The 27,815-nt window shown below is 43.7% G+C and overlaps 2 protein-coding genes across 10 annotated transcripts; one reads left to right on the top strand and one right to left on the bottom strand.

Moving 5' to 3' along the window:
- Positions 1-785: 785 nt before the first annotated feature.
- On the bottom strand, positions 786-15,990 carry Atpsckmt (ATP synthase c subunit lysine N-methyltransferase). 9 transcript variants are annotated; one of them, XM_039102846.1, is made up of 7 exons: positions 15,701-15,774; positions 14,023-14,145; positions 13,823-13,888; positions 12,425-12,702; positions 10,319-10,456; positions 8,954-9,004; positions 786-1,638 (listed from the first exon to the last, which is right to left on the bottom strand). In XM_039102846.1, exons 4-7 carry the CDS (start codon positions 12,479-12,481, stop codon positions 1,468-1,470), a joined length of 417 nt encoding a protein of 138 aa, XP_038958774.1. In that variant the 5' UTR covers positions 12,482-12,702; positions 13,823-13,888; positions 14,023-14,145; positions 15,701-15,774; the 3' UTR covers positions 786-1,467. The 9 variants fall into 9 exon arrangements, with proteins under 9 accessions (XP_038958774.1, XP_038958772.1, XP_038958773.1 ...); XM_039102844.1 differs by having other exon boundaries at positions 13,823-14,145; XM_039102845.2 differs by lacking the exon at positions 15,701-15,774 and having other exon boundaries at positions 14,007-15,075.
- A 217-nt stretch (positions 15,991-16,207) lies between these two features.
- On the top strand, positions 16,208-27,360 carry Cct5 (chaperonin containing TCP1 subunit 5). Its single transcript, NM_001004078.1, has 11 exons — positions 16,208-16,314; positions 19,731-19,791; positions 20,133-20,297; positions 21,952-22,150; positions 23,340-23,532; positions 23,612-23,761; positions 24,185-24,304; positions 24,917-25,102; positions 25,199-25,336; positions 25,509-25,689; positions 27,122-27,360. Exons 1-11 carry the CDS (start codon positions 16,210-16,212, stop codon positions 27,247-27,249), a joined length of 1,626 nt encoding a protein of 541 aa, NP_001004078.1. The 5' UTR covers positions 16,208-16,209; the 3' UTR covers positions 27,250-27,360.
- The last annotated feature ends 455 nt before the right edge of the window (positions 27,361-27,815 follow it).

Here is a 27,815-nt window from a genome sequence, read left to right as displayed (position 1 = left end):
GTGCTGGGGTACATGGTTTCTCATCATGAACCTCAACAGACATTACACGTCATGAATGACTGATGAAATGAATGTATTCCCGGTTGGTCCTCACTTACAAGGAAAATATCAAATGTTCCTGTTTTCATCGGTTTAGCGAAATATTCAACCATCTTTTAAAATTAAAGTCCCATTAGGACATGTGGGATTTAGGTCCCAGATGTAAGAGTGGAGCTCCATTTTTTTCTCTGACAAGAGCAGATAAGTTGAGCTGCCACCATTCAATATTCATTTTTCAGATCTATGAAGCCTGTCTACTCACACTCAAAGATTTTCCTTAACTTGTCTTCTATCTAAATCAGTCTTTTCTCATAAGTGAGAAATGCTAAATAAATGGCTGTTCTCATAAAATAAGAGAAGTGAATAGCAGAAATAATTTGTGACTTCCCTGCATAACGTTCCCAGAATGTTGGCAGACCAAAGAGTGTGTGGTTAGGTTCAAAAACTGATCCCCAGACCCATGTCTAGTATGTCACTGTCCTGGTGCCAGACACTAAGGCTCAGACACAGTAGGTAAGTCACTGTCCCAGGCCTCCTCGGGGAACAGGAACTCAGCTCACATCCAAAAGCTCACTCACTACTTACCCTTACTAACCGCTACACAGATCCCAGCCAGAGCCACAGTCACTCACTGTTAAACCTTACTCTCTGCTCCCTGAACCAAGGATGTTCTCAAAAAGCCTCATCAAATCTAAGATAGTACCATGTAGATTATAGTAACACAATGACACTAAAACTGCCAGCACTGCCAATTAAAGCCATGTGCAATTTATCACAACCCCAATGTTGAAACATGTGCGTGTTACATAGTCCATTTACATTTACACACAGTTGTACAGGTACATATTCAATCAATGGAGTATAGTACACCACCAGCCTTAGGGTAAAACATTCCTTGTAAGAATTATAAAATCTAAATGTCACTCTCTGAATCTTACAGAAAATTAATTTAACTGCAAACTACACAAAGGAGATAAATCTCAGTCATGAACAAAACTACAGGAAATGCAGATGTTTGCATAAGTGCCCCGTCCTCTTCACCCAAGCCATCAAACCATGCTGCTGAGATGACAGTCTTCTTACCCACAGACTGTCACTTACTTTTATGTTCATGCACCCTAGTATATGCAAAGGTAGTGAGCCCATCCAGAATGTTCCACTAAAAGCACATTTTACTGGGGAGGTAAAAGTGGAAGGATCAGAAGTTCAAGGTCATCAGCAAACTCAAGGCCAACCCAGGCTGTGTGAAACTGCCCTTTAAAAAGCAGCAGAGTTTAAACTTAAATGTTTCTCTGAGCTTCTGTTCATTTTCTCAAGGAGAGCAGCGGTGACTTGTCATTCAGTGTCAAGGAGCTGGCTCTGCGTCTCAGATGAGGAAGCCCACAGTCCACTGTCTCTGCCAAGTTCTACTGGCCGAGCTGATCACAATCAGGCCCTCTTTCCTTGTGTTCTACAAGCACTCATGTCGTAGGCCCACACAGTGTCGATACCCTCTCCAGTGGTGTGGTCTGGAGTCCAGTGTGGGAAAGGGAACCGACAGGCAATAACTCTAGCACCATCCTCAAGTTCAAACTCAAGTTTCTTCTCCAGCTGTGGCATCTGTGGAAAATAACAGCCATTAGGTTCCCTGAACACTGACAGAGAAGACTTCAAAATGCCTTTCTGCACTTCAAAGGCCCTGAAAATATGACAAAACACATCACCTCAGGCACAAACACTTATCAAGCAATCCATTAACACAAGAAGACGTATTACCAGCAGTAACAGGGACATTTTCTAGTACAATCATAAAATAACCTATTTCAGCAAATACGTATCATAAATTTTGCTTTTCTGACAAAAATCATGACATGGCAATAATTAGAATACTATTTTAAATGGCTTACCTACTTACCTACTGCAATACAGCATGTGCCAGGTAGTTAAGACACATTTGTCTACACTTTTACCATCTCTAAACTGACATTACCTTACAATTACCAGAGCTGGGGTTTTCCCTCAACTGTTAACAGTACATCATAGCACCAACATTTAGAGTCTGTGAAATATTGTTTAATTAGACCATGAGAAAGTATACACATTCTATCATTAGAAATAATGTTAGAATGTTTATAACACACTGATGATGCATGTCTTCCCTTAGGGGTTTTTAGTTCTACAAAGTGCAGCCAGGACCTCCCATATGCTGGGCACCCCTTTCCCACTAAGCTAACTCTACACCCATAAGAGTGAATTTCTGAACAATATAGATTATATCAATTTTGAATTAATTTTATTACCCAACCTACCAATAAAGTGCTTTTAATATTTGCTGAAAGTATTGACATTTTAATTACATCACAAATTAGCAACTATTTAAAATTACCTGTATTTGTAAAAGTGTACTAACACCTTCATATTCTAACATTGTTTGTTTCACTTTCTACTTTTAACTGATTTTGAGATGGTGTAAAATCGTAGACAAGCTACAAGAACTGGAAAAGGGACCCATGAGCAGTCCACCTCGGGCAGAGTTCTACCCAGGGCAGGTTCATTGTTCACCACAGGCTTTTCCTCCCTGAACTCTGCCTCTGTGCCTTCAGAGAAGAAGCTGCACACAGCAATCCTGTTCCTTACATGCTCCCCATGAGGCTCACCTCAGGAAGCATGTCACTCTACCCACAGTAAGCCCATAACAATTCAGTGATGACTGCACCACCCAAGGAGCCAGCAGTGAGTAATGCTCTTGCTTAGCCATATGGGTTTTTAGTCTCCTAATTTTATTTTTGATTTTGTTTTGTCTTGTGGAACTAGTTGATGAACCTACGGTCTTGTGCATGCTGGCTAGGGGGTGTTTACCACTCAGCTATATGCCCACTTCAGTCCCTTCTGACATGGAACAGTTCCTATCTTTCTTAGTCTTTCATGGCAATGGATCAAATGACGCTCACCTCAGGTTCTTCTGACATTTACTCCTGATGGCTCAGTGCTTGGCGTGTGGGTCTATGGCAATGGCCTTGCTGCAAGCCTATGAACTGACCAGAGCTCCAGAAGCCCAGGCGGCCCTTCTGCCTGAATGGCTCTATCAGGCATCTGTTCAGGGTGAACCCTGTATCTCCGTAATGTACTCACGGTCTTCCCTTTACCCTTAGCGACCTGCTGTAGAGTACTGTAAGCACCTTTACTCACAGGTCACCTCTGCCCTAGAAGCAGCATGCACTGAGGATTCTGACTGAACTCAACTTTTACCATAAAGACTCAAAGTGATGGTAGGACAGTAATCCTCCTTCTGTCCTCTAGACGGAGGTCATATTTTGTTGCAAGGAGGAGCTTTCCCTTCTTGTGTCCCCGTCTCCGTGCCTGTAACATCTATCTATGGCAAGTAGGAATGTCCATGTTCTAATGGCCCTCCCAACGACTCAGAATCACTGCTGGTCTTCCTACACTAATGTTCAAAATGTCCAAATCTGCCCAAGGAGCATGTCCTACACCCAGCTTCTTCATCCTTTGGAAATAGTCCCATTAAAAATTCTGAGTACTTCCTTATGTTTTGGTTCAACAAAAGGTTTCAAGCTTTTGTACCTTCCTTTCTGAAACCCTAGATCAGCAATTCTCAAGGATTCCTGTAATGAAAAATGATACTTCGAAATGAAGATCTAAGCAAAAACCACTCCCTCTGAAAGTAACTACAGCCAGACAGAGAAACCAACAGGGCTCTTATGAAGGTTTTATTCTTGACTAGCATCTTACAAAAATGGCTTGGAAAAACCTCCATGATATGGACGGAACAAACCCAAATGCTAATGCATCGTTAGACTTGGTAACAAGAGAAAAAGTCCCCTTAAGGAGAGGAGATTTCTATTCTTCCAGTGGCTGGCAAAGATGTTAAAAAGGAATTATTCCTTGAGGGAAAATTAAATACACAAAAATAAGACAACATACATTTTTCAAAATATCAGGTTTCTTATGGTAATTTTGTTCATAAAAAGATAATTGTAAGCGTATTCACATTACTATTCTTTTCTCTTTTATAGTTTCTTTTATTTCAGGGTGACTGTCATATGCTAAGTCAAGATAAACCTAAAAATGAAAGAAGCCATTTCAATCATAAGAAATTAACTGACTAAATTACACATAAATATGCATCAATCTGTCCCAATATCACACACGAAGAGAAGCAGTGATGTGTTATGCCTGCCTAATAGAATTCAAAATTATTCATACAATTATGGGTTTCAAAGTGACACAAACTCATCATACTCTAATCATTCTTTAGCTAAAGGCATAAGACAGGCCTATGGCTGACAATGTGACCTGAGACCTGGCAGCCTCCTCCTTCTTCTTGGCTCCAAGAGTGAGGACATCTTTACCAGGAGGATCTCCGGAAGCCTTGGCTGGGTATGCCTACTTCTAAGACAAATCTTCGGCCTCGGGTGGCTCCTCCCTAAGGTCTGCCTGTCCCTGCACCTGAGCTTTAGACTCTGCTTTACCCAACACTTCCAATGTGACTTCAGGAGCCCACACTGAGCTGACAGAGGGCTCATCCTGTACCTCTCTTCCCCAGCTCAGCTCCTGATGACTCAAACACCCAGGAAGCAGAAGACAAAAAGGAACTGGCCTTGACTCTTCTGTCTCACCAATGCTGGACATGCCCACTACTGCTGCTGAGTTTCTCTTTGTAGAGCAGCTGGAATTTGACATCTTCTCACCAGCTAACCTACACAAAACTGAGCCTCAGTTCTGTCACCTGTATACCCAAAAGAGCACATAATGTGTCTCCCAAATTCTACTGTCGTGGGTCTGACCTCCATGAAGTTGTGATGGTCTTTTCTACCCTAACCAGTTCCTATGCCTTCTGCTTACCCTCAACAACTCCTTCCCATAAAAGGACAAGCATCCTTCATGTACCAGCTCTGTCCCCTGACTCATCTCAAATCTACATCACCCTTTCACCTATCCTTACTTACTGTTCTCCAACCAACCATTCACCATTCCAACTAACAAACCAGCACACACTATTCAGCACTGTCACTGCAGGTTCTCAGCCTGGATGACAACTCACAGATAGTATCCTTCCAGAGATACTGACCTTGCCATACCCCTTCCCTGCCTCCAATAACCCCTCAGAACATTTTTCTCCTCAAGTATATGGTGTATTCTACATGGGTGTCTCATTCGACATATAATCTTTCTGCTAGTGTAGAGGTATAGGTTGATGTCGTTATGCAGGTGAAGGCAGGTACAGGATAGAACAAGGCCTGTCATTGGACAAGAAGGAAGGATGGACGGGAGAAAAGTTTTAGAGAGGAGAGGAGAACGGAGCAAAGAGAGGAGCAGTCAAGAGAACATGGAGGTGGATGTTAAGATTTCTCTCTGCACATTTAAAGGTTGTTATAACTATTCTTAAGGGATGGATGTGTACAGGATTTTGTGTGTCTAGATAAGCAAACTGTATCTTCTCTAGGTGGGTGGTTTATATCCTTATCATTTGGTTGTAAGTTAATTATATGGATGTATTGTACATTGCATAATTAACATATAAATCTGGTTGTTGGGTTATAGTTTGTTGAGTCATGGCTTCACTGGGTTGTTGGGAGTGTGAGCAGAGTCCATAGCAGGAAGCCGTGCTAGGCTATAGAATGCTTAGGGCTAGCATGTTGCAGGGCCATGCTAGCACGGCCCTCGGAACACAATGTCATGTGTCAGGCATAACAACCCGCCAAGGGGGCAATGTGTGAACTGAGAAACAGTGGATCCTCTCAGAGTGGGAACTCACGGGAACCAGGTCATGTGCTTTTTTCAATTATACTGCAACATAGAGGAGCTGTCAGAACATGGTCCTCACATGTTTTTGCTATGTGTGACTGGGTCTTGTGACTGCATGTAGTGTGAACTCATGGGCACTTTGCTCATGTGGCCCTTCTTAACCCTTCAGAGTGTAAACTGTCTGGGGCTCTGGATAAAGTTGACCACTGCATGAGACTTCAGCTCGCCTCATCTGTTGGCTCTGTTCTGCCAGGTCCCACTGCCTCTATAGCAGTGACAAGGTACCTCAGGGTGTTTGTATTACTGAGGTAGTCAAGTGATAAGGAGACCCTGTCTCCTGTGCAGCAGCCATCCTTATTATATGAGCAAAGCCTTCAGGCACAGAGGGGCCCAGTGTACAATATTCAGTGAAGGACAGGATCAAGGTGCTGCACAGTAGAAAGTCAGGAGCATTAAGACCCACTTCAAGGGACCACTATGGACAGCTTCACAGAAGAAGGGGCAGACAGTCACTAACTAGGCCCAGAGCAGAGTGGGCCTGAGGTCAACAAGAATGGATGGCCCCAGACTCTGGAAGAGAGCGCAGCCAAGTCCATGAACAACTAATAGAGAAATGGCTAAGACAAAGTCACAAGTGGGCAGGGCCGCTCGACACCAGTCTTAGAGTCCCTCAGCAGGTTTGGACTTGTCTCTAAGAGAACAGGAAATCACAGGGGTTGTTGTTTGGGGTTTTGCTTTGGGGGTGTTTATTTGAGAGAAGATCTTATGTAACCCATGCTAACCTCAAACACATGATGGAGCCAAAGATGACCTTGAACTTCTTTCTAATCCTATGCCTCTACCTCCCATGTGTTGGGTTTACAGGCATGTGCCAGCACAACTGTTTTCTGTAGTACTGGGGGCTAAACCCAAGGCTTCGTGCACACTAGGTACACACTCTACCACCTGAACTACATCTCCAGTCTCGCAGAGAGTTTTAAACAAAGGCCCAATCAACTTGTTCCATGTTTTGAAAAGAAGCTCTTGTTTCATAAGCTTATGCTATGGTATTTGCAAGCTTCGTAGTATTTAGCAGGTCCAAATGGCATTTGTCATGCTACTTTGATACATGCTACATATTGAAGTGTTAGCACTAATTTCCACTTATAAGTGCCCTGTGCCATTAGGAATAATCCAGTTAGCATCAAAGGCATGGCTGAGGATTTACAACGCCAGCTGTCCTCCTCTGCACTTCCCTAAGGATCCGCCGTATCTCCACGTGCCTGTCAGTGCATCGGCTGCCCTGAGACACTTTCCATGGCATGCTGCGTTTACTTTCCGTGGCAGGAGTACTACTGACCAGTGCCCAAGAGAATAGGATGCAGTTTAACAGCATCCTCACACAGACAAGCAAGGACTTTTTCAGGGCCACACAACTATGAGAGGGCAAAGCTGGTCTCCAACTTCCCAGCCAGCATTGTCGCCTGCCCCTCACTACTTCCACTTGAGTAAAGTTTGATGTGGGATGAAAGTGGGGGTTCCATACATGAGACTCAGCCTTCCAGCTCAACAAAAGCCAAATGAGCATCCTGTGCCCCTCACCAACCCACCACATGGAGAACACAAGCTAGCCCAATCTCTTTTTAAGGGACACACTGCTCTGTGAATTCCCACTGCTCCTCTCTTTCCCTGGGAACAGCGAAATACTCAAATTACTTGGTTGAAAGCTGTCTGTATGTAGGGGAATAAGCAATAATTGCAAATGTATTTTTCAAAATAACAAGACTCACGCTGCTCCTGAGGAAAACAGCCCCTGACATAATGTGCAAAACAGCCCTGACTCAGGCAGCAGAGCAGCCTCAACCCAGCATCATAAAGGCCACTGCTGCCCCCAGCTGGGACAAGGCAGCAGGGCTTCAGAGCCTACATGTCAGCCTAGCACCTCTCCAGTATAGGATTCCCAGTAAATCTACTCTCTACACTCCTACATCCAATATGCTAACTATTACATCTTAGAAGGAAAAGGCTGAGCATTATAAGTAGTAAATCACCATGACAAATCCCTATCTAGTCTATGATCAAAAATTATGTTTATTTGTGGGGTGGGAGAGTTGAGACAGGGTCTCACTCTGTAGCCTAGGCTGGCCTCAAACTCACCATAGCCCTTCCTCCCTTGGCCTGCTGAGTGCTGGGATTGCAGGTGTGAGCCCAGGCCTGACCCAAGAAAGTTTTTAAATGACCAGGGAGCAAGTCTTCACACCTGCCTTCACTTTTAGAACAGAAGTACTCTCGGGTACTGTAACAGACATATAAACAACCACTTCTGTAATAGTGTCATTGCTGGTTTGCAAAAAGCAAAGACTGCACCATTACACTGAAAGTTCCAATGTGGGGATAAACTTCTCAAGCAGTTAAACTCTGACTACCCAGAGATACTCTAGCTCAAAAAGCAACAACAAAAATCTAAGGCATAAATATAAAAACAAAACAACAAAAACTAAATTTCCTTTTCTTTAATTAAAAACTGGATCCTCCATTTAGCAAACATCTAATTCTGCCAAGATTATTATGACTACAATTACAACTTTGAGAAGTAAAAGAGGGTTGCTATCTCTGGTCTTTAAGCCAAGAGTGACATAAAGCATCCTACCCTGAACGTCTCTGAAAAGCCCATTTTCAGTACAATAGTGGGGTATTCTCACTTTGAACATACCTAATCAAAGTTCAATATTCAGTTCTTTGGCAAATCTGCAAATTGGAGAAAATTGAAACCAGTCAATGCTCATCCACCCTGAAAATTATCTTCCAGAAAAATTGAAGGAATGATCAATTCAAAGGGAACATCCATTAACTTCCCCAAGTGATTGCAGCAGGGTGTGGGTGAGCAGTCATGAAAATCACCGACTACACTCACTGCTGGAACCTCATGAGCAGTTTCAAACTGCGTTGTTAAGGCTTTGGGAGATCATTGAGATTTTTTTCTCTTTAACTGAAGTTTTTAAATGTGGCTGAATTCTTAAAGATTAAACTTTGAAGATCTGTAAGTATTTTATTAAACCAAAGAACTGAAATCCAATGTTCCCTAAAAGTCACCGGGAAGCTCTCACTGCCTGTGTGTGAGAGGTGATGTGTTGCATATAGCTGGTAGTGCCAGCAACAAGCAGGTCACAGGGAATGGGTGCAGACTCACCATCTGGGGCACACCAAAAATAACGACATTCGAGTACTGTGCAAAGGTGACCTGAACAAGATGGAAAACAAAGGTGGGTTAATTCTATTCTAAGTCATGAATCTTGTTTCACAGGAGCCCACACTGCCAGAACAGCCTCAAGAGGCCAAGCAAAAAGAACACATTGCCACACGCACATTGACGCACACCAGTCAAATGCATCAGCTCTTCAGATGCATCCTGGGACTCATCCTCTCATCCTCACTGGGCCTCCTTCAGGGCAGGACTCTGCCCTGCTCCTGGTCATCACCTAGAGCCACCTGTTTCACACTGTGGCATCTTCACCTTTCTAATCATCTTCCTCTTCCCTAAAACAGTACATTTAAAGTACAATAAAATAGTTTTTACAGCAGTTGAAAAAAATGGGTTAAAAGTGCTTTGCCAGCCAAAATTCTTATTGCCCAATAAAAGTCCTATTTACTCTGTGGAGACCACTCAGCCATACAGAGCCTGAGAACAATACACAGTCCAAGTGCAGTGTCATAGCTGTCGAGGACAGTGTTACAAGTGGTAAATTCTTAGTTAGGAAAAGCACTTTGTGAAGCTTTCCTAACACAATAGATAGTTTGTGGTTTTATTAAGAGTACAGATAAAAGGATATGAAAGTGTAGTTCTCCACAATTGAGGGGCTCTGGTGGAGGTGCGGGTAAGAAAAGACTCAGTTTTTTTAAAGAGGCCGACCACTGGTGGTTTGACCATGCTCCAGTGAATATATAGGCAACACAAAATGGACTCATGGGGTTCTTTTTTCTTTTCTTTTCTTTTTTTGGGGGATGGAGGGGTAAGTTATAAGAGGGGAGGGCAGACCTGGGAGGACCGGGAGGTGTGATGGTGTGCATGATGTGAAATTCCCAAATAATAAAAATATTGAGAAAAAAAAGAAGACATAAATGTATTTAGAAAACCCTCATACTTATGAGGACAAGAAGGAATTACCATAGCGTAGTTCATAGACTCTTGGCTCTATCCTCCATCTTTGTCTGTCTCTTAACATGCAAACACACAGAGCAAAGCCAAATACTTATCAAGAATAAACTATGATTTCCAAGTAAAATGAAATATTTCATCATTTCATAAGAAAAAATGAAAATGCTTTAATTTGGTCAATAAATTCTTAGCATTCATATGACTTTTATCAAAACTTGAAGCTTCTACACTAAAGGATGGCCTATTGTAAAATCTATCAGTTTAAAATGCATATACATTTGTTATGCCAAAATATTCATGTGGACTGTACTTCTCTTGACACACTCTATCAGTCATGGTAATTACGAATGAATAAGGTCCACTAACTTCTGCAGCCCCATCCTCCAGGGTTGTTCATACCTTCCATAGATCTGAAATGTAAAACTTGGCAGAGCCATGCACGCCTTCCCTCCAAGCACGGTATCTGGAGTACCAAACCAGCCACGGATTCAGTTCATACCCGACGGCTGGGAAGCCTGCCTTTGCAGCTGCAATCACCTGACAGAGGCAAGAGGTTAGCAAAAGAAAGAAGTTATCTTGTATGAGAGTTCCCTATCTGTGATTTATAACCCTAAGCCGTCCTATTAAAAGATACTCCTTTAGGGCTATTGGGAAAGAGGCAGGGATCAGGGAGAGGAGAAATATGGTAGATTTATTGAGAACGGCCCCCCTCCCTCACCGTAGGCCATAGTTTAATACTTGGTCTCCAATTGGTGGAGAATTAGTAGGAGTGGCCTTACTCAAGGAAGTGTATCACTGGGGGCAGGCTTTGAGGTTCCTTCTCTGCCTTTTGCAAGTCAATAAGATGTGAGCTTTCATCTATTGCTCCGATACCCTACTGCTGCTGTGCTACCCACCATGATGGCCCTCTGTAACTGTAAGCCCACCAAAACTCTTCTTCTTTAAGTTGCTTTGGTCAAGGTGTCTTATCACAGCAATGGAACAGTAACTAAGACAGGAGCTACAAGAAGGGGTGGGGTGACAGGACCAAAGTTCATAGTGTACACGGACAAAATCTCACAATGAAACTCATTATTTCATGTAAATAATATAGGCTTTAAAATGGCTACTGCCCCTTTGATGAAGATGCCATATAAAAATCTTATATCTGAAGTTCTATCGTTCATAAACAAGACAATGGCCAACTCAAAGTTTTCTCCATTTTGTCAAAGATTTCACCTTGAGTATCGGGAAAGAGATACTCAGGGTTGTGTTGGACAAATGTATCCCTGATTCTGACTCAGCTAACCCTAAGAGGCTACAAACTGAAAATCTGCATGCCTCTGCACCAGTGGCTGGCAGAGCAGAGGGAAAAATGAAAATGCATGACAGATAATAAGCAGTAAAAATAACCTCCCCATGACCACAGCTTCATGAGCTCCCAGCAGCTGTGGCTGCCTGCACAAGATAAAGCCAGTCAGCCTTGTAGCCTAGAAGGAAGGGTGCTCACAAGCCCCATCCAAAGCCAGATGAAAGCATCTCAGGGATGGACAACTGAACCACAGGAATTACTTAATAGAACAGAACTAAAAATTGCTAAGGTGGGAAATATTAATGTTCAGATTTTGCCACAGTATAAGAAATGTTTTTAAAGCTACATAGAGAGCCTTTACTGTCTCTGTCATGGTTTCAGGTCTCCCCCACAAAGCCAGTGTCCACAGGACTAAGAAGGTAGTGCAGTCTGGCTGGTCTGTGCACACATGCTGCCAGAACACAAGCCTTTCCCACTGTCTCCACTCCTTCTCATCAGGACGTGGCCACCTGCCTCAGCTCACCCGCCAGTCAGTGAGTGACCTTTTCTTAGAGAGATTCAGGCTGGGATCATAAGTTGAAGCCACTAAAATTCGGAATTTCTTTTTTAGACAAGGCATCATGTAGCCCAAATTCTGTATATAGAAGAGGTTAGCCTTGAAGTCATAATCCTCCTGCCTCCATCCCCCAAGTACTAGGACCACAGCTACATGCAGTTAGTCCTATCTTGAAATCCTGTCTTTAATCAAGTAGGGACTCACCAAAAGTGAAGAGCTTCACTTCTCTTATTTAACTCTCTATCAACTCCTAGGAACCACCCCTTACCCATGTATCAATACAGAAAAATGTAAAGCAAGCATCTAAGCTCCAAGAGTAAAGACAATTAAACACCATGGTCAGCACGTTTCTTGTGATTATGCCACCTTTACTGGACCAAAATTTCTGATAGACTATTTTATAATTAGCAATTAACTGCTCCTTTCTCTCTGGCATGCTTACAGAGCTCTTTTCCTCCAGGGGAGAAAAAAAAATCAATCACAGTAAAATGAACTCTGAGCACATGCTGGTGGTACAACAGTTTAGCCAAACACAAAATAGAACACACTTTTAAAACTGTCATATTTGGCAAATCTTTGCAGAAACCTCATAATAAAAATAAAGCAGGAAATTTAACAACTCTGGCTCCAAACCTTAAAATGTTTTAGGATAACTCACAATCCGTCCATCACCACTGCCAATGTCCACCAGAGGTCCTCTTCTGTGTTGCAACATCTTGACAACATTTTCAACCTGCCTCGAAGTTGCAGGTACAAATGGTAAACAAACTTTCCGGAGGGCTGGAGCGATAAATGGCGTAGTCACAGCATACACTGTCACCAGGGCACCACCAATGACCCCAGTAATCAAGAACCCCCAATTGCTTGTCTTCAAACTGTCAGATTCCGGACTTGTAGGAAGAACACATCCCGACTGCCTTTCTTCCTCAGGCGTTTCTAGGTTGAGCCATCGAGAGAAATCAGAAACACATGGAGCACACACTAGAAAACAAAGGCTACATCTTCTCAACAACTCTTCTGACACTGATTCATGCTTTGTGTGTCTGTGTGTCTGTGTGTGTCTGTCTGTCTGTCTGTCTTCCCGAAGAGGCCAGAAGAGAGTATCAGATTCTCTGGAGCTGGAGTTTCAGGTGGTTGTGGCTTCCTGACATGGGTGATGGGAACCAACCTTGGGTCCTCTGTAAGAGCAGCAAGTACTCTTAACACCTGAGCAACCTTTCCAGCACCACTAATCTCTTTTAAAGGACAAATTCATTGAATACTGTATAAAATTCTAAATGACTTCTAAATCCCACTGTCAAAATTAATTTGGTAAATTTCTTCAATATTAAAGAAAATTAACATCTTCTATCAGTAGATTTAGTGTGTCTGGGACTCTAGTAATTAATGCATTATCTCAGTATCCATTACTGCAAGTTTTAATCATAAAACTTCACACTTTAATAGTCTGAACAAAGAAAGCCTCAGCTTAGAAACCCAGCGTTTTTAGACTTTACTAGGACAGAATTAATACAAATACAGTTTGTCCATTTAATGTGTACAATTCAACAGGTTTTAGTATAGGTGTGTGAAACCCTCACCAGTCAATTAGAGAAGATTTTTATTGCCCAAGAACCCTTTATCCTTCAGCTGTCATCTCCCCACCCACCCTAAGTAACCACTACTTTAGTCTCTACTTCCTCAACTTTGGACTTACAGAAGTAGCTTCAAAGGTAACTTATATCAACCAGCTTACAAAGGCCAGGGAGATGGCTCAGTGGGTAAAGTGTTTGCTTTTCAAGCAGATTCCCAGAACCCATGCAAAAGACAGGTACAAACACAGCACTGGAAAGTGAAGACAGACCCCAGTGACAGGCATCGAGCCAGCCTAGCAAAAACAGGCAAGTTCAGTGAGTGGAGTACAACAGAAATACCTACTTTAAACTGTGGCCTACGTGGTTACACATATGGAACTCCTGCACACACATGACCATGGACATATATAAATCTGCAAGCACACACACACACACACACACACACACACACACACACAGTATTTGGTCTCTAACAAACTTACATTTAAAATGATGTCTTCTGGATTCATTCATGTTGCTCCTTATCAGTACCTGATTCATGTTTACAACTGAACATAAGTATTATTATTTAAATAACAAATATTTCTACCATACAGACAGATCACACTCTATCTATTTGGGCGATGACAGTTAAACACGTGTCAGATGGCCCAGGGTGTGCCTCACCTGTAGACACACGTACCATCTCACAAAGCCAGAAGGTAGACAGTGAGGCCCTGGTCTCCAGGGTCTCCGAGCTGGCCTCTGAGTTGTAGGAACCAACTGAGGCAAAGGATGCAGGAAGTGTCAGACTGTGTATGAGCATCTGAAGGAATACAGAGGAAATAAAGGGAACCTAAGCAGAGGATCTGAACTGAGGGCAAAAGCATCGAGCCACTGGACCAGTCCATGAAGAACAGAGTGGGAGTAGAGCAGAAGCCAAACAGGAAGGCAGTCTGTGATCCAAGTGGGAGTCTGCTTGCTCCGCAACCACATGGGACCCAGAAACTAAGCACAAGTCAGGTTCAGCAACAAGTGCCTTTGCTTGCCTGTGCAATCCATCAAGTGCTTCCTGACCCCAGCTCGATGCCACCGACAGAGGAATGGATACAGTGTATGTATATACATGGAGCTTTATTCAGTTTTAAACTAATGGCTCAGAACTATCATGTTTTCTCTGAGGTAGAATCCTGTTTGTATCTGAGTGTGTGTGTTGTGTGTGTGTCAGAGGAGGAAGGGGTCTGAAGGTGGAAAGGGAAATAAGTGAGGGCAGGAGACAAAATACTACATGTTTTCTAATGTGGAACCTAGACTTTATGATATAATATATGCATCTATGTGATAACTAGTTGGGGAACAATGAGGACCAAGTGGGAAGAGTGGAGAGGATAATGGGGACAGTTACTTATATGTCATGGCAAGGTACAACATAATGATTCATTCACACACACACACACACACACACACATATGACTAAGAACTATATATATGAAAATGTCATAATGAAACTTTAAAAAAAAAAAAAACTTGTCCTGAAATGTCAATCTGTGTCCTTTTGCTACATATCAACGATTGATACTAGGAGTTATCTTAGACAGCATTCAGACAAAAAAAATAAGATGCAGAGGACACCGTTAGAGATTTTCTATTCTTCTCAAATTAACAAGCAAAATGGATTGCAGAATCCACCATCTGAACTTTTTAAAGCCCAAAAAAGCATCACTGAGTCTAAGAGACAGAAAGCTATACATTAAGGCAAGATTAGCAAATCACCACCTGTATGACAATAGGCTGGCTTTCAGGTCTGCGCTGTTACATGCATTCTAATTTTGAGTACCTAATAAAAAACCGACAATACTTCAGGGACAGCTTCTATTCTGTGGGGTACGGGTGGAAACAGTGGAAACTCGTAACAAATAAACCTCAGCTTATAAATGAATCGTGATTTCTGGCAGATGTACAGAGCAATTACCCTTATGGGGTATCTTTCTAACAGCAAAACGCTGGGGGAAGAGACTCTGAGCACAAGGCCGTGCTACTTGTCTCCACCAAGCAGGACACCCGTGGGCAAGTCACATGATCTGTGTAACCTGGGAAGTTATGAACAAATACTGCGTGCCGACGACTAAGGACGTTCTCCCTGACGTCCAGCAACCTTGTGAAGTAGGTATTATTCTTATTACTGCTATCTTTGCAGTAACTCAATAACTCAAAGCAGCAGCTAGTTCGCGACAGGGAGAATTCTAACAGGCCTAGGATCGTATGCACGGAGGGGCGGAAAGCAGCCCCCAGCATGCACTGCGGTAGCCTCGACCCAGCCAAGAAAACACGGGCCGGCGAGGGGCGGAGAGCTCGGCAGCCACGCGCGCCCGCGGCCATACCAGCGGGTCGTGCTTCATGCGCGCCACAGACAACTCAGCAGCCCGCCTTCATGCCGGTCAAACCTCACCTCCTCTTTCCATCGCGCGAAATTTCCGGGGAGACCGGAAGTGGAATCTACCAACGTCTCAGAGGCGGGGTGGCAATAAAGGAAAAGAAAAATGTCTTAAGGAAATTAGCTCCCCGCTGCAACTCTGCATTCAGAAAAATTCAAAACCCAAATCCTTGAATCGGTGACTGGATTAGGTCTAGTATTTGCATTTGTGTTCTAGACGCTGCCTTCTAAGTTTGGAACACCCCCTCGGTTCAAGGAGGACAGACGTTTCCAATAGCGGCGGCTTCCAGAAGGTACTCTGTGGCGTAAAAAAAGTCACTGTTGAAAAGTAAATCTCGCGGTCCGCACTGCGCACGCGTGGGATTTTGCGTCCTCTCGCGAGAAGGAGGTGCTTCCTTTCTCTTCCCAAGTGGTCCCCGCCGGTTATTGGAGAGCGCTTGTTCCAGTTCGTCCACCATGGCGTCCGTGGGGACCCTCGCCTTCGATGAGTATGGGCGCCCCTTTCTTATTATCAAGGACCAAGATCGCAAGTCTCGTCTCATGGGGCTTGAGGCCCTCAAGGTAACGGCCCGGAACGCGAGGTAGCGGGATGAAGAGAGGCGGCCAGAGCGCTGCTGCGCCTGCGCTGGCGTGGGAGCAGTTCGGCCATGTGCTGGCCTGAAAGATCTAGAATCTCCGGTTCCGGGGAGTCCCTATGGGCTCTAGGTTCACACCCGCCCTCTGGGTGTGGAAGAGGGCATAGAAGCCTTAGTCCCAAGGTGGGGTAGAGAGCGCGGTCCGACTCTTCCGAGCTGGGTGGAGTCGCATCCCTCAGCTCACCAGAGGAGCAGGCCTGGGCCGTTGTATTTGTAAATGGCTTGTCCCTTAGACACGGTGCTGTCCCGTAAAGGAAGAAAATTAGCGAGAAGTGTGAAAAACGTGCACAGGACAGACCAAATGGCTACTTGTAGGAAGGATGAGAAATGACGGTGAAGGAAGCTCTTCCAACTTGGGATAGGAGGAACTACCAGATACACACACACTTGAAAGGTCTAGAGCAGTGTACTCAGAGGAGACCGTAAATTCCCTTAGTCCAGAAAACGCGTGGTAATCTTTGAAATTGAAGGAGACAATTTCGGTGGAGCACAGTTGGCTGCAAATTAGGATGGTTCCCAAAAGGGAAACAAAGAAGTTACCATGAGGGAAAGCAGAGCCGAAGTGTTAAGTAGGAAGGAATGTCTTAACAGAAGGAAAGAAATAAAAGGCAAGACCCAGTGCTAGATCCCAGGTAATAAAGGGATGACAGTCACAGGTGTTGCCATGAAACGCACAAAGAAAGGGAGCCCCATTTTAGGTTGTACTGTGCCAGTTGTGTCTCCAGGTTTGAGGTACCCTTGTTAACCTGATGTTAGGGAAATCTCACTGACTCCAGTTATTCGTCATCTCAGAATGAGGTTTCTGGGTGGGTTTCCTGTAATACCAAAGACTTAACCAAGTGTTTTGGAGTGACTGAGGGAGTGGACATAGCAATTGAGGCGTGGTAGATGCTTGGCTCTCTTTGCTCTCGGGTTATGCACATTATATATTCAATTCCACCTTTTTTTTTTTCTATTTCAGGAGACTTGCAAATAAAGTAAATTCCAACAGACAGACCAGTGTAATTCATGTAACAGTTCTGTTGTGTCTGCCATTTGTGTTAACTACAAGGACTATTGCATGTGGTCCTCACTTGGGGTGGGTCCTGTTTACAAAATTAGGTACTTGAGCGACAGTGTCATAAAGAAATTGCCAAAGATATCACAGCTACCCTAGAGAAGGGTCGTGGTTTAGTTCCACCTCCAATCAAGTCAAAGCTAGCAGTGCAGGCAGTGAAGTTAGCTTTGGCATTCAGACCAGATCATCTGTGGTTGGAGGCCTGTTCTGTGTGTAGTGTTGAGCTGTTTCCTTGGCCTGTGCTAGTACATACCAGTTTAGACAACCAAAAATAAGTCTGAGTATCCAGTGTCTTTGGGCAGCCCAAGAGACATTTCCCTCGGGTGGCTATTGAGAAACTCCGTTGAGAATGAGTACTTTCAGGTTGCATCTTATAAGAGAAACGGAGTTTGCAAAGGCCAAATGAACTTGATTTGTAGCCTGTCTTGGTGACAAAGTTAATGAATGTACTTGCACTGCTCTGAAACCACCCAATGTTTCTGTGCTTATAAAAGTTTATCCATCTGCATCTTGGGGGTGAGAAGATGAGTTGGAGACTCAGGGAAAGCCTGGAGTGCTCTGCAGAAAGGGTTTGAACTGGTATTAAAGCACAAGAGTGGCTTTAACCCTTTAGAGTTGTTACAGTCACTAGAAAATAGGAGCAGGCTGGGGATTTAGCTCAGTGGTAGAGCGCTTACCTAGGAAGCGCAAGGCCCTGGGTTCGGTCCCCAGCTCCGAAAAAAAAAAAAAAAAAAAAAGAAAATAGGAGCAAATAGAAGAGAGCATCTGGTTTTGGAATCTTGTAGGATGATTTTGACCTGAGTTACAATGGTGATGGCAAAAGAACACAGCGTTGAAGGAAGTGAACCAGGAGGAGCAAGGAGGGTCCTTTCAGGCCTGGACCTCTACTATCTTGATAATAAGTGAAGTCTGTGGGGAGGTTCCCAAGAATGTCATAAAAGCTAATGAGCCGGGGTTGGGGATTTAGCTCAGTGGTAGAGCACTTGCCTAGGAAGCACAAGGCCCTGGGTCCCCAGCTCCAAAAAAAAAAAAAAAAGCTAATGAGCCTGAGCAGTGTGCAGTGAAGCTGTGAGTTACATTCCCAGAGTGGGGTCAAGGTCATGGGACTACTAGGCTAGTAAGTAGCATGAGTATTGTTAAGTATCACGTGCTCTCGATCAGCCCCTTTGAAAATCGAGGTTCTTCTGTTTAGGGGCATGTAGTTGGCCCCAGTCTTAGCGAGCTTCTAGGTCTGAGGGAGCCAAGATGACCCAAAAAAAAAAAAAAAAACCGCTGGTAAAGGTGTCATGACCATATGCTTGCCATGGGAAGGTCACATGACCATAGTGCTTATGGTTAAAGTTCACACTTTTCTCCTGTCAAGTTTTACATAACTGAGGGTCTAAACCTAAATAAAAATAGGTAGGTAAACAGCAAACCTCTACTGAGAATAAATCATAAAGAACATTACTTCTAAACATTTGTCATACATGAATCTTTGCTATTTATTAAACATGAAGTCAGGTTTGCATAATAATGAGATGTGTGTGTTCTTTTTGGTTTGGAGGGGGTTTCTTAGATTTATGTGTGAATGTGAGTACCTTCATCCGTATGCATGCATTGTGGTGCCAGTGAAGGCTAAAAAGGGGCATTAGATCCCTAGAACTAGGGTATAAACCATTGAAAGCTTCGTTGTGGGTGCTGGAAACTGAACCTGTATCTTCAAGAACCGAAAATGTTACTAATGATCCGCCCACCTCGTGTGCATGCTAAGCAATCACTATCCCCTTATTCTAGTATCTCTCACAGCTAATTTTGGTCTGTCATTGTTACTAGGATTTCTGACAAGTACAAGATAAATTTTAGAACAGTGTAAAAGAGCGGTCTCCCAGTTCCACACCTCGATTACTAAATTCTTAGCCATTTTTCAAAACTTTCCTTTTGAAAATAGTGTTTGCTAAAAATGTTAACAAGGTGGGTTAATGTGGTTTGATATTTCTCTACAGTAAGCCTTGGTAAAACTGAAGGTGTTAAGAATTTGTAGTTGGATTTTGTGTTCTCGGAGTTCAAAATGGTGAGAACCTACACCTCCTTCCCTTGCTGAGAAGTGAGAGACATAATTTGCTTGATCCTAAAGCTTGTAGTTGTGAATGTTACTGCTCTAGTCAGCCCACCCTGTTGATGAAGACCTTTCTAGATTTTAGAAATTACATCCCAAATCTTTTTTTTTCCTGCAAATATGAGCTATGTGCCTTCAGCTGTTGGAAAGACATGTAACTGTGTCTTTGCTTTTTTGTTCCATTTAGTCTCACATCATGGCTGCCAAAGCTGTAGCAAACACAATGCGGACGTCACTGGGACCAAACGGTGAGAGAGAACCTTTACTAGTTTTACTAAAGGCTTGAAGTCACAGTGCCTCTTTAGAAATGCAGTGGATGGTCCACTCGGTCCAGCCAGGATGCTGAATGTCAGGCTCTTCTGTTACCGTGTGCTCAAAGTTTTGGTTAGAGGCTTTTCCTCACTTCATTACTGTGTTCCAGAGCGAGCCTGTATGTCTGGAGTTAGACTGTTTCCCATGTGGAGTTTGGGTTATCTAGTGGATATTTAGTTCATGTATGTTGGATTATTTTTTGCCTGTCAATTCCTGGTACTGGGTACACTTTATTTTGCTCAATTTTCCTTCTGAACTCTGAACTCTTGTCTTTTAGGGCTGGATAAGATGATGGTTGATAAGGATGGTGATGTGACTGTGACCAACGATGGTGCCACCATTCTAAGCATGATGGATGTTGATCATCAGATTGCCAAGCTGATGGTTGAACTGTCCAAATCCCAGGATGATGAAATTGGAGATGGGACCACAGGAGTGGTTGGTAAGAAACGAAACAGCCTTTCTAACTTAAGAGATTGTTTAAAAGTATCACAAGAGCTAATGTTTCTGCATTGCAGCATCATGAAGACAGTGAGTGGGGAACAGACTGAAGTTGGGGGACACATTATAGTAGTACAAGTGGGCCAGACTTTGAAAAGTGAATACTGAAGAGAAACAGGAGGCTGGGAGGGTTTCCAGTGAGATGGGACAGCCAGCTGTAATGTGTGCTTCCGATCTGTTTAAGTTGCAAACGTTGAGATAACTGTATGGTGGCATTTTTTAGATTGTGGATTGCACTGGGAGAATGCCCTGGTTCTCATACCAAAATATACAAGTGGGGTATGCCTTAACTTCTCCAACTAACTCTGAACCATGTGTGCTTGCTTGTGCATAGGTACAAAGAGGGCCTAATTTTTAACTGTTTTACAAATGAAAGGAAATGAACATATATTAATTTATGCATGGTTACATTTGCTGCAGCTAATTTAAAATCATTTATTCAACATTCTTTTGGAGTTGCCATGATTTCCCAAGCACTGCTCTAGTATATACTTGGAGCACAGTGGTTTTAAATTAGCAGAACTAAACTCAGTTCCATCGCAAAGAGGGAAAGGGAAAGGGTTGGTGGTGGGAACAGACAACTCATTAGCTCTCCAAAAGCCAGGCTTTCTTCACTGAGCAGAGGTCCCTGGCCACAGAAACCCAGTTTGCTGTTTTCCATTTAAAATGTTCTTGCATTATGGCCTATGTAGTAGCAGTTTTGGAATTTTAGTTACTTTAGAGAAAGTGTTTTCATTTTAATCACCAGGTGTGGGGATATGGGGTAGCTTCATACTGTTGATAGCAGTTGACTGATTGGCCTCTTCTAACAGAGGCGTGGTGGTTTTGTTTGTTTGTTTGTTTGTTTGTTTTTGTTTTCTTTTTTTTCGGAGCTGGGGACCGAACCCAGGGCCTTGTGCTTCCTAGGTAAGCGCTCTACCACTGAGCTAAATCCCCAGCCCCCAGAGGCGTGGTTTTGCCATCTTCAGATAGTTTCCCCAATTGTGTGATGTTTGAAATGCTGGTAACTTTTCAAGGGGTATATAAATACCAGAGCTCTGACTTTTGGGCGGGGTTTGGGGAGGAGTAGTAGATGGTCATTTAGGAGGGTTGTTTGCAGTTTATTAGTAGCCTTGATCAAAAAAGAAACGAAGTTTGTTTCAAGAATCTATTTCTTTCTCTCCATCTGGTGATAGGGGATGGAAGGGAATGCATAAAGGATGGGAAAAAGAACCCACAAAGTAGCAAAGATTAGCTGCAGGCCTACATCTTTCTGTTTTAACATTTATGGGGAGGTCATACAGAGATCAGAATACAGCTTTTGGGAGGCAGTTTTCCTCTTGTGAATTCCAGGGCTGTCGATGTTGGCAGTAAGTGCTTTAACCATTGTACAAACACACACACACACCCCAATCTTAAGTTCTTGTTATCTAAGTCATCTTTAAAGGGCAGCCTGTTGGACCTTGACTGTGGTCAAAACTGAGAGGGTGGGGTCTCCCTCCAATAATAGCCTTGGATTGCATCCAGCCCAATTTTAGAATGTTGTGATTTTCAGGGTAACATGTAAAGATGTACTAAAAGGTGAATCTTAAATTGATGGGTCTGCTCTGTTGCAGTCTTGGCTGGTGCCCTGTTGGAAGAAGCTGAGCAGCTGCTGGACCGAGGCATCCATCCTATCAGAATTGCTGATGGCTACGAACAGGCCGCCCGAATTGCTATTCAGCACCTGGACAAAATCAGCGATAATGTGCTTGTTGACATAAACAACCCCGAACCTCTGATTCAGACTGCAAAAACCACACTGGGCTCCAAAGTGTGCGTGTCCTATCTGTAGTGTACTGTGGGTTACAAGCCTTCCCTTCAGAGGGCTGTTAGCCTGTCCTAAAATGCAGCAGTGTAAATTGCTCAAGTTTCTGTTGGTTTTGCTTGTTTCCCTGTGTTCTAGTTGGAGGCTGGATTTGCCAGTTAGGTTATTGGATCACCTGACTTGTAAGATTCTTGAAACCCACCCTTCTTCCCTTTACCTCGGCACTAGGAAGTCATTTTGGGGAAACGTTTGTATTTTTATTCAGTAAGCAAATGTACTGATCTAAAGATTTAATGTAATTAGAAGGGTGGTCTTAAAATTGACCTTCCTGTCTTAAAATTGCTGTCAACATTTCCTACTGTCTGCTCTCGCCCCTGAAGACTAGCAACCTCGAGCCAAAAATGCTCCTCTCTACAGTAGCATACTCCTCTCTTCCAGTCCGCTGCTATATACACATGAGCTCCTTTTAATCCTACATAGTAGGGTTCTAAGTGTTTCCTTGTATGTTGCTCCTGCTTGATATACCATTCTTTAAATTTTTTAATGTAAATATTCTACATATGAGAGAAATGAGGATGTTGTCGTTTCCTTTTTGCCATTTCAGTTCTCCCTTGTTATTCTGCTTACATTTATTTTCTCTGTGCATGTACAACTTGTGAAAGTCAGCTCTTTCCCATCATGTGGGTTTGGGAATCAAATTCAGATCACTAGGTTTGGCAGCTAGCACTTTTACCTACTGATCCAACTTACCAGCCTTATGGCCCTTTGTTAAATCGTTTAGTCCTGTGAGCTGTCGAATGTTTAACATGTTAGCTGGCAGTTTTAGCAGAAAGGAATTGTCTCCACACAGGGAAATACAGTGAGTGAGCCGAGAGGCACCTGAGGACTGCTCATTCAGTGTCTGAGAGAGCAGGGGGCCAGAGAGAGATGAGGCTAAAGTATAGTTGAATAGGAAACTGAAGATCTGCCACCACCCGGGGATTCATGCATTTTTAAGGGGAAATCAATATGCACTTGGGTTTCAAGACTTGCAAGTTTAAATCATAAAGGGTTTGCACAGCTCAGATTTACTGCTTTGCCTAGACCATTATTGACCCCAGTCTACATTGAAAGTAGCACTGGTCTTTGTTGAGGTGCATGATATGGCTAGGGTGCTGCAGTCATATGAGGAATGTAAAAGTTGTGTGTTTCCATCAGGGTTAACAGCTGTCACCGACAAATGGCTGAGATTGCCGTCAATGCTGTCCTCACAGTGGCTGATATGGAGCGGAGAGATGTTGACTTTGAGCTCATCAAAGTGGAAGGCAAAGTAGGTGGGCGGCTGGAGGACACCAAACTTATAAAGGGTGTGATCGTTGATAAGGACTTCAGTCACCCACAGATGCCGAAAGTGAGTAAGTGCTCTTATACTCTTATACACTGCTTTTAATCTAAACCCACCATTTAAGATGATCTTCCTCTCCCCATAGGAAGTGTTGAATGCTAAGATTGCAATTCTCACGTGTCCATTTGAACCACCTAAACCAAAGACAAAGCACAAGTTGGATGTCACATCTGTGGAGGACTACAAAGCCCTGCAGAAGTACGAAAAGGAAAAGTTTGAAGAGATGATTGCGCAGGTGAGACCTGGAGTGCATCCTGAGCTGAGTCCACTCCTGGGTCCCTAGATGCAGTATAACCTGGGTTTAGTGTCAGTCAAAAACGACCACAGCACAAAAACCCAAATGGCGTATGAGCAAAGAGTTGATTCTATTCTGGGCTACCCTGAGGGTTTTGCTGTGCCTTTCATTACGTTATCCTGGCCTTGAGTGGAACAAACAAGAACTGTGAAGTAATAGGAATTAAAGCATGGTTTGGAAAGCAAGGTGGTTCCCATTGGCACATCTTAGACTCGGAAGGAATGGATAAAGGCCTTCTCTGGCCTTCCTGTCCCTTTCATTGCACTGATATCACACAGCTGTGCATCTCCCCCTTTTTTTGGTCGTGTAACACAGATAAACACCTACTTATTATTGCTAAAATTGTAACATTTCTTTTCCCAGATAAAAGAAACTGGTGCTAACCTAGCTATTTGCCAGTGGGGCTTTGATGATGAAGCTAATCATTTACTTCTTCAGAACGGCCTGCCTGCAGTTCGCTGGGTAGGAGGACCTGAGATTGAGGTAGGAGGCCAGCACACACGCAGACCCCTGCCTAGGTGTGGGGTGAGCCTGAGATACATGTCTTCAGTATCACTTTAAGAGCCCTTGCCTGAAACAGTCACATCACACCAAAATGCAACAGCTTAAAGAAAGGAACTGTAGAACATTCTAGAATCATCTTTGTTAGAGTAAGTGTGCTTTATATTTCTGCTATTGTAGTCAACTCTCTGGGCTTCCCCATTGGCTTTCAGAGGCAAGAAAGCTTTGTCCTCCTGTGGCTTCAGAATAGGACCAATTCTACTAAACACTGCTCTGGACAAACTGTTCCTCCCTTTTCCTGATACAATCCATTGTGTAGGACATGTGAGCTGGATGGCAGACAGGGCTGCCCAGACAGTGAAAGACTGAGTTGTGAGTAATAGAGCTGGGTAGCACCAGCCGCCGCCACCTAAGGTCCCATGTCCTCAGAGCCTGTCTTCTAACAAGATACTTTGCCAGAAACTTGAAAACTTTGCCTATCTGGTAAACCAAGTGATCCTAGATGAAATGTAAATGTAGTTCATTCATGGTTCCATTTTGGAAGTTCACTGGTATTGACCACATCTATCTGTCCTCTCTGATGCATCCTGATAGCTGATCGCCATTGCAACAGGAGGCCGGATTGTCCCAAGGTTCTCAGAGCTTACCTCTGAGAAGCTGGGCTTTGCCGGTGTGGTGCGGGAGATCTCATTTGGCACTACAAAAGACAAAATGCTGGTTATTGAGCAGTGTAAGAACTCTAGAGCTGTGACCATTTTCATCAGAGGAGGAAACAAGATGGTAAGAATTCCTGTCCTTGAGTTGGGGGAGATAGTACAGTGGGTCTGGGCACTTGTTCTGCCAGCAAGAACTGAGACATGATGGCCTTCTCCCCAGATCATTGAAGAAGCAAAACGATCTCTCCATGATGCCCTGTGTGTCATCCGGAACCTCATCCGTGATAACCGTGTTGTGTATGGAGGAGGGGCAGCTGAAATATCCTGCGCCCTGGCAGTCAGCCAAGAGGCAGACAAGGTAAGGGACAGAGTAGCAGTGAGAACTGCTGTCTGAGGTCTTGTGTGTTTATGTCCTCCCAGCTTCATTCTGTAGATGAAGTTTATTGAGCTTGCCCTGGTGAGTTTTCCATGTACAGCCGTTGGCTTGGCTATTGCTGCCGAGTGCACTGTCTGCCCCTGTGTCTTTCCAGTGCCCCACTCTGGAACAGTACGCCATGAGAGCTTTCGCAGACGCCTTGGAGGTCATCCCCATGGCCCTTTCAGAAAACAGTGGCATGAATCCCATCCAGACCATGACTGAAGTCCGAGCTAGACAAGTGAAGGAGTCTAACCCTGCCCTGGGGATTGACTGTCTGCACAAGGGCAGTAATGGTGAGTTGCTTGTTGGGGCTCTCTGAGTGGAACAAGCTTCTGTCAACTTGGAGGAGGAGGTGCCCTTGCCAGGCAGAGTGTGCATGCTACAGAACTGTCCTATGTGAGCTCTTTAGTGCACTTGGGACAGTTACGTTCTGAGTTTTAATTTAGTGTCTTAATTGATTGCTGTAGGACTTAGTATTAGTAACACAACTCATTTTAACCACAGTCCAAGGGCCTGTTGATGTGTTCACAGCTTGCAGCCTGGCTGTTGTCCCATGGCTATGGAGTGTTTGAAAAACGTTAACTCTGTAGCAGCTTGGCAGTCCTGCTCTTGAAAAGGTGGCAGCTTTGAAAATTTGCTACATTTCTGCACTGATGGACTGGCCTTACCTGAAATCCTGTGATGAATAGCTGCTCCAGCACCCAGCACAAAACCAGGATTCTGTCTACACAAGCATCCAAAACAAAATAGCAACTCTTAAATGGTCTATGTTGCTGTTCTGACACAAACTGTCTACTGATTTAGCATTGCAGAGAACTGTGTTTCACTACTGTTCCTCTGGGTGCTTTGAGATGTCCTATCGCTATCTAGCCTCCTTTTAGTCATGAGCTGCCATGAGCTCTACCCTGTTCCCACTAACACATCATCAGTACTTAGGAAATCCATCTGAATGTGATGTAGGGCATTGTGGCCAGTTTACTGCTACAGCTTCGGGGTTTTAGTTTAGGGTTTATTTGCTAAGATTTTTTGTGTATGTGTGTGTGTGTGTTTGTCTTGTACCTTTGGTAGCCAGAATCGTGTGGTGGATTCAGTGATTTAGCTGGATAGATATAAGCTGCCATGTAGATGTTAGGAGCTCAGGTCCTCTGTGAGAGCACTTGGTGCTCTCAATCAGTGAGTCATCTCCAGCCCCTTTTTTATAGATAAATATATTTTTAACTTCATTGTTTGACACTTCGATATATATGATGTATTGTGAGTATTCTTGCCTCGCATCCTGTTAACCTCCCTATAGGTTCTCTCCCACATTCTTATATTTTGTTCTGCATGATGAACTGCTGGGTTAACCAGGACTACCTCTGAACATGGGTTTGTAAAACTGCCTGTTGGAGCCTGGTGGGCTCAACTGTATACACAATTGAAGACAGATGACCTATAGCCCACCAGGGGCAAGTAGTTTAGCAGGGAGAAATGGGGTCCCATGAGTCACTCTCCACCCATGACTAATGGCACAGACTTAAACCATTTTTGTTTTCGAAATGAAATTTCACTATATTTCCCAGGCGGCCTCAGCTCCACCTTAACCTCCCCAGTAACTGAGAGCAGACTTGTGTACTGCAGCGGCTGTGTTTCCTTAGCTTTGTTGTGACTACTAGGTTGAAGCTGCTTGTTGATAAGTACATTTGTATGCTCTTGGACCACTGATTGCTGTGTTTTGTTTTTCAGATATGCAGTATCAGCATGTCATAGAAACCTTGATTGGTAAAAAGCAGCAGATCTCTCTTGCCACACAGATGGTTAGGATGATTCTGAAGATTGATGACATCCGTAAGCCTGGAGAATCTGAAGAATAAACTGTACCATTACCACTGTGATTAAATAAAGGGTGTGTAGTACTGCGTCTGCAGTTACTGCTCGTCCTCTCACAGCCTGTAGATGCTGGAATAAAAGCAGCTGTTTGGTAACTGGTTCCACTTACTCAGAGCTTGGAGAAGGATATGACTTCAGTTTCTGCATTCATTAGATGTCTTTAAGCATCCTTCATCTGCAGAGCTGTAATAAAGCAGAACAACTCTACAGATAATTTTTTAGCAGCTCAGGTGTCCTGTTGTCTGGTTTTACTTCACAGTTGACAGGAAGATAAGAGAGCCGAGGGGTAGCAATCCTGATTGTAGATGATGCCCTTGATGGTATTCCTGGGTTATACCAGCACCTGCATGGCTGATAAACTAGAGCTAGAGACTGTTCCTTCTGAGTTGCTGGACAATAGCCAGTTAGTTCAGGCGCCAGTTGGAACTGGCTTAGACAGTTCTGTGCCTCTGGCATATGCTCAGAGGGCCATTTTGGCTAGGTGTCATAATTTGAACCTTGGAGGTCAAAGCCCATGCAATCTAGCAGTTACCTGTCTTGGTATCCTGTG

The sequence above is a fragment of the Rattus norvegicus genome, chromosome 2, assembly GCF_036323735.1.
Source record: "Rattus norvegicus strain BN/NHsdMcwi chromosome 2, GRCr8, whole genome shotgun sequence".
Classification (NCBI taxonomy): Eukaryota; Metazoa; Chordata; class Mammalia; order Rodentia; family Muridae; genus Rattus; species Rattus norvegicus.
Note: the sequence above shows the minus strand (reverse complement) of the source record. Positions and strands in the feature narration are given on the sequence as shown.

Bases quoted from the DNA above. Each gene is read 5' to 3' on its own strand.
- Atpsckmt (NM_001109178.1), bottom strand. The intron at 10,457-12,424 runs GTGAGTTATCCT...TGCCTCTGTCAG, and splicing joins GCAGTGGTGATGGACGGATT to GTGATTGCAGCTGCAAAGGC. The intron at 9,005-10,318 runs GTATGAACAACC...CATCTTGTTCAG, and splicing joins ACATTTCAGATCTATGGAAG to GTCACCTTTGCACAGTACTC.
- Cct5 (NM_001004078.1), top strand. From the start codon at position 16,210: ATGGCGTCCGTGGGGACCCTCGCCTTCGATGAGTATGGGCGCCCCTTT. The intron at 19,792-20,132 runs GTGAGAGAGAAC...CTTGTCTTTTAG, and splicing joins GACGTCACTGGGACCAAACG to GGCTGGATAAGATGATGGTT. The intron at 20,298-21,951 runs GTAAGAAACGAA...GCTCTGTTGCAG, and splicing joins TGGGACCACAGGAGTGGTTG to TCTTGGCTGGTGCCCTGTTG.